An 11,437-nucleotide genomic window follows, 5' to 3' on the forward strand; every position below is an offset into this window, starting at 1 on the left:
CTATTATATGATGACACTGATATATGGGATTTCCAGAATAGATAATCCAAGGACAGAATATAGATCCATGAGCCGGGCACCAGTGGCTCACGCCTGTAATCCTAGCTACTCAGGAGGCTGAGATCTTAGGATAGCAGTTCAAAGGCAGCCTGGTCAGGAAAGTCTGTGAGACTCTTATCTCCAATAAACCACTGAAAAACTGGAAGTGGCACTATGGCTCAAGCGGTAGAGCACTTGCCTTGAGCTGAAAAGCGCAGGGACAGCGCCCAAGCCCAGAGTTCAAGCCCCATGACTGACCACCCCCCCCCAAAAAAAAGAATATAGATCCATGGTTACCACCCAAGACAGTAGATAATGGATAAGGGTAATAGAAACGAATTTCACCTCAATAAATTATCTTTTAAAATAAAACTGTGTTTTTTGAATCACTGTAGCTATCATAGGTGCAGTATACCTGTTCAGTGTATGTACTCTTAAGACCACTGAAAATTCTCCTGCCCACAGACTTCATTTGAGCTAGCTCAGTTCTTCAGAGATCTTAACTTATAGTCTCAGAAGTCTCTATATAAATTTCCCTACCCCATACCTTAGCATCTCTACACAACAATAGGTTTGGAAAGAATAGCTTAGGGGACATATACAAAGAGTCCTGTTAAAGCTTCCTTTAGAGGAATTAGTGCTAACTTGTTTTATACAAACCTACCTAAGTAATACGGCCCTTGATAACTCTTCCTCTTTTAAAACAAGGACAAGGTATTCCAATGTTATTGACCCTCTGCACACAGATAAACATACAAATTTTTAGAGACAGTTTGGGTTATCCAAGAAACTAAATATAATTAAACTTTGAAAGATCATTTTTCTTTTTTCTTTTTCTTTCTTTTTTTTTTTTTGTCAGTTGTGGGGCCTGAACTCTGGGCCTGGGTGCTGTCCCTCAGCTCTTCAGCTGTAGACTAGCACTCTACCACTTGAGCCTCAGCCCCACTTCCAGCTTTTTTTTTTTTTTTTTTTTTTGTTTATGTGGTGCTGAGGAATCGAACCGAGGGCCTCATGCATACAAGGCAAGCACTCTACCACTGAGCCACAGTCCCAGCCCCTGATCATTCTCTTTATACACACAAAAAAATAAAATACTAGAAGACTAGAAAGGTAATGGGATTACAAGCACTTTTACTCTTCATGTTTTTCTAGATTTTACTTTTATAAATATTAATAGACTGTAAAAATATTGTAATGTGTTATGAAAATATTAAGTGAATAAATTTTAACTAGCAAAACAAAAACAATTTAGAATGCATTGATAATCATCTCTAGGGCAAAAGAGAAAGGGAAGAAGAAATACCTCACTCATCCAAACATGATTTGCTACCAAACAAACACAGAAACACTAGCATGATCTTTCTCAGGTTACCTGCCAAAACACAATGATTTAGTAGATACCACTAAATTATTCATTCAAATTGAATGCTGAATGTTTGATTTTTAGCAACCAGGTCTGTCCCTTGAAGAGTATCTGACAGATTCACAATATTTGTTCTTCCTTGAGACTCAGATTAGAATCTCTAATGGCTTTGTCTGAAGCTTATAAACCTACCCACTTAACCTCTAGTTGGTGTCTTTTCAATAAAACCAAACTAAATTCTATTTCCCATACACTACCTGACACACAAATTATCACTGCCATCATCACCACTTCTCTGGATTTATATTGGTTAAAGTTCTCCTTAGCAGTATGGAATTTTTAATTAAGAAACTCAAGCTGGGCACTGGTGGCTCATGCTTGTAATCCTAGCTACTAAGGAGGCTGAGATCTTAAGATCACGGCTCAAAGACAGCAATTCAAAGCCAGCCAAGGCAGGAAAGTCTGTCATACTCTTATCTCCAATAAACCACCAAAAAACAGAAGTGGCACTGTGGGTCAAGTGGTAAAGGGCTCACCTTGAGCTGAAGAGCTCAGGGACAGCACCCAGGCCCAGAGTTCAAGCCCCACAACCAACAAAAACAAACAAACAACAACAACAAAAAGAAAAAACCTCGCAAAACTGGAATCCATAGAAACAGTTTCATTAAAGAAAGTACATTCATTTTTCTCTAATCTTTTCTAGTTAATACTTAAGTGTGCTCAAAACTTGATTTTTCTTCCTTAAGGTAAGTTAAATGCCCTGTTACCATTACACTGTATTTTTATTTTTATGAAGGTAACTAAAATCAGATTTTACTTTTCACAGCTAAAAGCACCTTACCAAACTTAACAAAGTTATACAAAAGCAACAAAGACAGGAATTACCAATTCCTGAAGTGGATATAGAGTAGCTAAGAATATGACCTCTCCAACAAAAGTAAATAAATCTGACACTAAGTAGTAGCTGTGGAATCTTGAATATATTATTTCACTCTTCTGTTCCTTGGTTTGTCATCTGCAAAATAAGAATAATAATTGTACCTACTTTTTTGGGTTGTTAAAATGACTAAAAAAATTAACACATATAACAATGAAATGGTATCTGGTAAATGGCCGTATACAGGTTAGTCACTACTGTATATAAAATTTGTAATAGTGACAAAGGAATAATAGTGTACATCATATTTATGGGGGAAGAAAAGATGAGAAAAAGGCAATTAGTAAGCTTGAAAATAAAATAACAGACTAACTAGAATAAAACCGCATAAATGAGGTGAATAGCCTCTAAAGCCAAACTTGTGACATAGAATGAAACTGCATGAAGAGAATTCCCCAGAACTGATGGCAAAAAAAAGAAAAAAAATGATGAAGTATGAATTCCATCATACATGTGGGTGAATCCATATTATGAGTGATTTCAACAACTTATGCTTTTATTCAAAAGTATGTCTAATTGTGTGAAAATGTTAACTTTCAAAAACCTTGAGCTATTGATGTTACTTAAAACAAAAACAGTAAGTTCAAATAAAAAAAACTCTTTCGTGGGGGGGGGGGGATTGGGTGGGGGGATGGGGAGAGGAGGGAAGGGATGGGAAGGGGAAACAAAGGAGGAGGCTACAATGCTTGATAAGAAATGTACTCATTATCTTGCCCATGTAATTGTAACTCCTCTGTACAGTATTTTCACACACACAAAAAAAAAACTCTTAAAGAAGAAACCTCATTTGTTCACTGGTTTTCTTCCTAGCAAGAAATGACAAGTACGAATATCTGATTGAAAAAGAATGAAATGTTCTTAATACTGATTCTTCATAAACCTTTAAAGTTTAATATCCACCACACAACAAATGAAAAGCTCTCATCAGGTCTCTAAAGATGACTCAACAATTTTCAACTGTTCTCCTTTAATTGCCTGCCCTCTTCAACCACAACACTCCCACCACAGTCTACAGGGTTTCAGCAGACATGACTTGGAAAGAACTATGGGGAATAAATCAAACAAGGGCTGCTCTGCATACTAATGTGAAGTGCTAACTTTACTATCAAGATTCTCTGCCAATTACGTTTGGGAAAATTGTTTGTTCTTCAACAGTTAGTACTACAATGTCACTGAGAATTAATGTTTGCCATCTGGGAAGAAGACAGAGGAAGACAAGGAAAAAAAAGAAAAAGAAAAAAAAAAAAAAACATGCCTGCAATGCCAACACTGGTAGGGTAATCACAAAAATCCTCTCCTAGCCTAACCAAATACCTATGGTCCCAGCTAGTCAGGAGGCTAAGTCAGGAGGATCATTTTAGCCTAGGAGTTCTGGGCCAGCCAGAGCTATTTGGTCTCAAAAGTAATTTATTTTGATTTTTTTCCCCCTCACCTTCCCCTCTCTGTCTATCTTGAGGGAAAGTTAGGGGAAGGGATAAACAGTGCTCTTCAATATTGAAGACCCCACCCAAAGGGTAAATGTATAGTGTCCTTGAGGTGAAACCATCTCCTAAGGATAGTGATATTAGGTTTCCCTTAAGGAAAAATGGAACTTCACAGCAGGGGAAGAGGCATGCTAGTGTTGCTTTTGATAACTATACATCTGAAAACAGACATCAATGTCAGAATAATATAGGGCCATAACAAAGACATCCATGAAGGGCAGATTAACTTCTCAGGCACAGTTTTCTGGATCCCACCAAAAAAAAAACCACACACACAAAAAAACATATTTAGCACAGGACTATAAATTTCTTCTTCCTAGATTATAATTCCCAAACTTTAGAATCTATGTGTCAATGTCTGAAACAATTTAAAGGAAAGGCAGTGAAACGTTTCTTAGCCTACTCCAGGCGTAATACTAATTACAAGTGGAAATAGAATTCTACAGACAGACATGTAGGAATTCATTCTCTAATGTCACAGTTAATACAGATCACAGCATACAGTTCCAGTTCAAAGTCCTGCCAATGCAATATTGTAAAAACTCACAAAGCCAATTCTTAACTGCAATGGCACAGACACCAACAAGGGTACACATTTATAAAAACTACTTCAAAGTTATTTTTCCAATTGTTTCACATGGGGACATATTAACAGGCTGTTGTAGGGCTTTAAATAATTAGATAAGATTTTAACACTTAATATAGCTAAAGGCTTAATTAAAGTTTTAGCTTTCTAAATTCCCTAGATAAAAAAATTCACACTAGCCAGGTACTGGTGGCTCACACCTGTAATCCTAGTTACTCAGAGGCTGAGATCTGAGAATCACAGTTCAAAGCCAGCCAGGGTAGGAAAGTACATGAGATTCTTATTTCCACTAAAACTACCAAGAAAAGTCAGAAATGGAGCTGTGGCTCAAGTGGTAGAGCACTAGCCTTAAGCACAAAAGCACAAGGATAGCAACCAGGCCCAGAGTTCAAGCCCCAAGACTGGCACACACACAAAAAAATTACACTGAATCTAATAAATTAGAGAGGGGGGTGGGGTAGGAAGGGGGAGGGGGAGAGAGAGAGAGAGAATGAGAAATGCAAGTCTACTCATCTTCCTTTTCCAGTGCATTTCACTCCACTTAATATGAAATATTACATAATTCAAACTATCAAAACATATTTGTTTATTAAATATTGACTATTATCTTTCATATGCTATAAAGTATGTTCAAACAGAATGGCTATAATTTTGAAAATCCAGATAAACTTTAAAAAATATTGAATATAAGAAATTTTAAAGCTGCATTTTTAAAATCTAAGACATTCCTGTCACAACAGTAAGTGCTTTTGTTAAAAGCAGTGCTTTTCTTGTTTTCTTTCATTTGGGTTTGTTTGTTTTTTTTGGTCCATCGTGGAGCTTGAACTCTGGGCCTGGAAGCTGCTGTCCCTCAGCTCTTCAGCTCAAGGCGAGCACTCTATAACTTAAGCCACAGAACCACTTCCAGTTTTCTGGTGGTTTGTTGGAGATAAGAGTCTCATAGACTTTCCTTCCAGGGCTGGCTTTGAACTGCAATCCTTGGATCTCAGCCTCCTGAGTAGCTAGGATGACAGGCCAGAGCTAGTGGTGTCCCCCAAAGCAGTACTTTTCTTTTTGTTTTGTTTTGTTTTGTTTTTTTAGGTCCGGTCATGGGGCCTGAACTCTGGGCCTGGGCACTGTCCCTCAGCTCTTCAGCTCAAGGCTAGCACTCTACCACTTGAGCCACAGCGCCAGTTCCGGCTTTTTTCTTATGTGGTGCTGAGAAATCGAACCCAGGGCTTCAAGCATGCAAGGCCAAGTGCTCTACCACTGAGCCACCTTCCCAGCCCAGCAGTACTTTTCTTAAAGTGAACCTCTACATTTAAAAAAGAATTTATCACTTGCCAAATAGTACCATTACCTGTCAAGCATTTTCAGTTAGTAAAACAATACACAGTACTGAAAATACACTAACATATGTGGGATAAACAATTTCACTGTATTATGAACCACACTAAAGAAATCTAGAAAATTAATATTGGTTTTACATATACAGACCTAACAAAAACAAATTCTTGTTTACTTGTGTGAGGAATAAATTAATTCTATCCTATAAAGTGAGCTATCTTGATACTCAGTTATCCTGGTACGAAATGTTGTCAGTAACCTTGCATACTTGAAAGATTCCTGAAATGCTCTTAGTTGAAAATCTATTTCCGGGGCTGGTAAGGTGGCTCAGTGGTAGAGTGCTTGCCTTGCATGCATGAGGCCCGGGGTTCGCTCCCTCAGCACCACATAAACAGAAAAGGCTGGAAGCAGCGCTGTGGCTCAAGTGGTAGAGCGCTACCCTTGAGCCGAAGAGCTCAGGGACAGCACCCAGGCCTAGAGTTCAAGCCTCACAACTAACCAAAAAAAAAAAAAAAAAAGCAAAGAAAATCTGTTTTCTACCTCTAGAAGACTGTTAGAGATCATTGCTGGCCAATTCAAGCAGAGCTAATCACCACTCTTTTGTTTTACCTCTGTTCTCAGTAAACTGTAACTGTAATACTCATGACTATTATTTCTTTATATTCTTTACCTTGAACTTAGCCATCAGCTACATGATGAAAAAAATAACTAATTTAAATTTGCTTCTCTACCACTAAAGGCAGTATTTTAACCAATATTATCTTACTGCAAATTTCTTAGCAAGCCTTTCTGAAAAGCCTTACAGACCATGAGTATGCCAAATAAAATGGAGAAAATGGGGCTCACAGCCTGTTTTTCAGAGCCCATGAGTAATGGGTTTTCTACATTTTTAATGGTGAGGGAAACATAAAATCAGAAAAAATATCCTGTGACAGGTAAAAACAACATAAAATTTAAGTTTCATTCTCTATAAAGCATTTGAATACAGTCATGCTCATTCATTTATACATTGTTTTACTGTTTTGTACTACAGTTATTGAAACAGACACCATGCCGTCGGCAATATCTAAAATATTTACTATCTCCCTTTACTGTCTGCCGACTCTTGTTACAAATTAATGAAGGCAGGAGGGAAAGTGAGAAAAGTGACATGTTAATTTAACAATTATTGTAAGATGTATGTATCAAATATTGCAAGACAAAAGAGAGAGTATGAAGATAGTGTAACTGATAAAACGAATTACAATGTTATAACTGCATTCGACAGAAAGAGTGTGGAACAGAGTGGAACAGAATTTCCAGGCAGAGATAAATCTTGGAAAAGTTTTGACTCCCCAAAGGGTCTGAAATGTAAATGCCAGGTATATGAAATATGGCAAAGCATTTCATAAATGAAATAGGTCCAGGGGTACTTACTGATGTAGGCCCTAGATGACACCATAAATACTGGGTATGCAAAATTAGGCACCATGTTTTCTGCACCCACAGACAGCACCCTCTATTTTCTTCACAGCACTTTTGTACCTAAGGGTAATTGCTTGGCTCTCTGGTTATAGCACTGCACTAGCTGTTCACTCTCCCAATCCCCAAACCTCTAAATCTCTATCCCTGGCATCGCTGTCAGATTGTACACTTGTACTACTGCACTGAAAAAATGGAAGCAATAGAAATATTGTCCATTTGTCTTTCTATCACCTACCAACTTCAGTGTGTAAAGTGCATTTCGCAATGTACCATTGCAATCTAGATGAAGTCTGTTTTTATCACAACTCTGAACCACAAAACCACAAAATTTGCAGTGAAATCTGATATTAAGTGTACTTTCAAATTAAGATTTTTTTTTAAGGAGGAGTTAAAGCACTTATCTGGGACATGACTTGAAAGAAATCCCTACCAGCTACATTATCAGCTTCTTAATTTATAAAATATGACTTTTAATTCAACAGGAAATAAATTATAAATGCTTTCTTCTGCTTGAATGCTTTAAATTTTACTGTAGGCGGTGCAATTATAAAACAAAACACTAGCTGAGTGCTTGTGGCTCACGCCAGTAATCCCAGCTACTCAGGAAACTGAGATCTGATGACCATGTTTGAAGCCAGCCCAAGCAGAAAAGTCTGAGACTCTTATTTCCAAGTAACCACAAAAAGCCATCTGTGGAGCTGTGGCTCCAGTGATGGAGTGCTAGCCTGTAGTAAAAAAAAAATCTCAGGCACAGCTCCCAGGTAAATTGAAGCCTCAGGACACACACACACACACACACACACACACACACACACACACACACACACACACACACACACACACACACACACACACACACACACACACACACACACACACACACACACACACACACACACACACACACACACACACACACACACCACACACACAATTATACTGTTCATAGAACAACTAAATTTTATGACAGTATTTCTTGCTGAAGGAGAAAAAAAATCTTCAATTGTACCCATATAGTATATATCCATATTATAGCTGGTCAGGTATAATTTTTCTTATATATAATATATTCCTAGAAGCTTGTACTTGAAACTTTTTAATTCAATTGGTACAATAACCACTTTATTATGAGATTCTTTTATATAATTACTCATATTCAATAGACAGTGATTATAAATTTTATTCGTCTTGCACAAAAAATAGTGTCTGGAACATAAAAGACACATGTAATGTATTACTGTGGTCTTATCATGAATGTAGGATTTTTCTATACCTTTGAAGTTTCTTCAGCCCATAACCATAAACAGCATAAACTGATGGGTTAATGCTTATTATGTCTGGTTTTATTCTCTTTTTTTTTGTTGTTGGTCCTGGGGCTTTTTTTTTTTTTTTTTTTTTTTTTGTCAGTCGTGGGGCCTGAACTCTGGGCCTGGGCGCTGTCCCTCAGCTCTTCAACTCAAGGCGAGCGCTCTACCACTTGAGCTACAGTGCCACTTCCGGTTTTCTGGAGATAGGAGTCTCACGGTCTCTCCTGCCCGGGCTGGCTTTGAACCTCGATCCTCAGATCTCAGCCTCCTGAGTAGCTAGGATTACAGGCGTGAGCCACCAGCGCCCGGCTTGGTCCTGGGGCTTTAACTTGGGCCTGGGTGCTGTCCCTCAGCTCTTCAGCTCAAGGAGAGTGTTCTACCACAGTGCCACTTCCGGTCTTTTGGTGGTTAATTGGAGATGAGTCTCACAGACTTTCCTGCCAGGGCTGGCTTGGAACCGTAATCCTCCGGAGTAGCTAGGATGACAGGCGTGAGCCACCACCGGCGCCAGCCGGGCTTATTTTGTCTGTTTTTAATGCAAATCCTCTCAAAGCCTTAACTGTCCTAATATCCTTCTCTCCTGTCAGTCTTCCCTGAAAATACATATCGTAGTGCAAGCACACACAAAAGAACCAGAATTAAGAATCTGACATCCCTGAGTTGGAACCTCAGCAATAACTTTGTTTTTTAAAACTTTTTACTAGCTGGGACCTTGAAATTCTTTAACCTCTCGGACCCACGTCCTCCATCTGTCCAACTAAGGAACATCTCCAACTGCTAAGAGACGCTGTGGGACAGAATTTAATGAGATCCCACAGAGCCCAGCGCATAGCCGCAGTCCAACCATCTTTTGTTTTTCTTTCTCCCTCTGAGAAATGTCTTCAAGAGACAACAACCGTGATCAACTTTATTTCCTTTCATTTCAAAGCAGAAATCAAAGCGGGGGGGGGGGAAGGGAGAGTAAGGAAAGGGAGTGGGGGCTCAATAGAAACATCCCCTTAGCTTATGAGCACCACAAAACGAGATCGATGACGGATGGATGGATGGATGGATGGATGGATGGATGGATGGATGGATGGATGGATGGATGGATGGATGGATGGATGAACAGACGGATGGATGGATGGATGGATGGATGGATGGACGGATGAATGGATGGATGGATGGATGGATGTCTGCAGCCCACTTTGCTCTCTCAGAGCCTGGAATATTCCACACACTAAGGGCTTCACGAATTTGTATAGTTATCACCTCTCGCCCAAACTCCTTTTTAATGCACACGACCCCTTCCGCCGCCGCACCCCCCCCACCTAGGAATAGAGAGGGCTAATGAACGCATCCATTTTTCCTCCGAGGGGGAAACTGAGTCAACCTCGCTTGCACAGCTTGGGGCCTCGGCCCACGTCCAACCCGGGGCCACAGCCGCGGCCGCCCGCTGGTCCCAGGCCCGAGCCGGCCCCCCGGGATCCCCGGGTCCCCGCCCGCCCCAGGCCCGAGCCATCCCCCCGGGATCCCCGGGTCCCCGCCCGCCCCAGGCCCGAGCCATCCCCCCGGGGTCCCCGGGTCCCCGCCCGCCCCAGGCCCGAGCCGGCCCCCCGGGGTCCCCGGGTCCCCGCCCGCCCCAGGCCCGAGCCATCCCCCCCGGGATCCCCGGGTCCCCGCCCGCCCCAGGCCCGAGCCATCCCCCCGGGGTCCCCGGGTCCCCGCCCGCCCCAGGCCCGAGCCGGCCCCCCGGGGTCCCCGGGTCCCCGCCCGCCCCAGGCCCGAGCCATCCCCCCGGGGTCCCCGGGTCCCCGCCCGCCCCAGGCCCGAGCCGGCCCCCCGGGGTCCCCGGGTCCCCGCCCGCCCCAGGCCCGAGCCATCCCCCCGGGGTCCCCGGGTTCCCGCCCGCCCCAGGCCCGAGCCGGTCCCCCGGGATCCCCGCCCGCCCCAGGCCCGAGCCGGCCCCCCGAAGCCCCCGTCCGCGCCGCGGTCCTCGTCTTCTCGCCCGCCCCACACCTCAGCATCTTCTGAGGGACTCCAGCAAGCGAACCCCAACCTCCACCGGGCCTAGGCCTGTGGGTGTCCCTCAGCCCCGCCCGGACGGGTCCGGGGTCCGCGGCACCCCTCACCTCAGAAGCCCCGACTCCTTCACCTCCCTCCCGCCGCGCCTCCGCACCCCGCAAGTCCTCCCCACGAGGGTCGGCGTCTCCCACCGACAGGCCTCAGACGCCGCGGCCCTCAGCGCCCTCCTCACCTTCCTCGGCGTCGCCCGCCGCAGCCGCACAGCCGTTAGGCCCCGACGCGTCGTCTCGGTGGACCGGGCGCGGGTGACGGAGCTCCGAAATGGGTGTGAGGACGCCGCCGCGACTGCGCGCCGCCGCGACTGCGCGCCCCCGCCGCTCCGCCCCGCGCGGCCCCGCGCAGACCGGGCGGGGCGCGCGCCCGCCGGAGCTGCCTGACGCCACCAAAGCCCCGCCCCGCCTCCGGACCGAAAGCACCTGAGGGCGGGGCTTGAGAAGACGGAGTGGGCGGGCGCGCGCACGTCCCCGCCCCGCCCCTCGCCTTTGGCGCTGCGCACCTAGGGGCGGGGCGGGCGTGGGCGTGGTGGGCGGGGATAGGCAGGGGGCGGGACAGCGAGGGGCGGGGACCCAATCCCGGAGCGCCTCAGCAGGCGCGTGCTCGGGACTTCTTGAGCCCAGGTGTCTCCTGCCGAGAGAGCTCGCCACCCTCTCCCCAAGGCACAAACAAACAAATAAACAAACAAAAAACAACAACCAATGTGTTTGAAACCCAGCCTCCGGTTGTAGTGAGAGACCTGCAGCCTCTTGACTGGGTGATCTGGATCTTCTGCCCTGTCCTCTGCTGGTCGGGTCTGCATTTGGGAATCCTTTCCTGGCCTGCGCCCTGGCGGGTCCATTCCGAGACTGTATGTAGGAGTCTCTCTGCAGC

General features: G+C 44.1%; 2 protein-coding genes across 2 annotated transcripts in view; one reads left to right on the forward strand and one right to left on the reverse strand.

Annotated features, from left to right (window-relative positions):
• The window catches only part of Abca5 (ATP binding cassette subfamily A member 5), an 87,404-nt gene extending 76,568 nt beyond the window's left edge, over positions 1 to 10,836 (reverse strand). Inside the window, exon 1 of the mRNA XM_069993165.1 lies at positions 10,743 to 10,836. The gene's annotated coding sequence lies outside the window, so the exon portion shown is untranslated. The remainder of the gene's footprint in view (positions 1 to 10,742) is intronic.
• On the forward strand, positions 9,836 to 10,519 carry LOC138807269 (proline-rich protein 2-like). Its single transcript, XM_069992829.1, has one exon. It carries the CDS (start codon positions 9,836 to 9,838, stop codon positions 10,517 to 10,519), a length of 684 nt encoding a protein of 227 aa, XP_069848930.1.
• Positions 10,837 to 11,437: the final 601 nt, after the last annotated feature.

The sequence above is a fragment of the Dipodomys merriami genome, unplaced genomic scaffold, assembly GCF_024711535.1.
Source record: "Dipodomys merriami isolate MVZ:Mamm:240054 unplaced genomic scaffold, mDipMer1.0.p SCAF_42, whole genome shotgun sequence".
Classification (NCBI taxonomy): Eukaryota; Metazoa; Chordata; class Mammalia; order Rodentia; family Heteromyidae; genus Dipodomys; species Dipodomys merriami.

What these genes read in the sequence shown, in the direction of transcription:
- LOC138807269 (XM_069992829.1), top strand. Translation starts at nt 9,836, where the DNA reads ATGAACGCATCCATTTTTCCTCCGAGGGGGAAACTGAGTCAACCTCGC.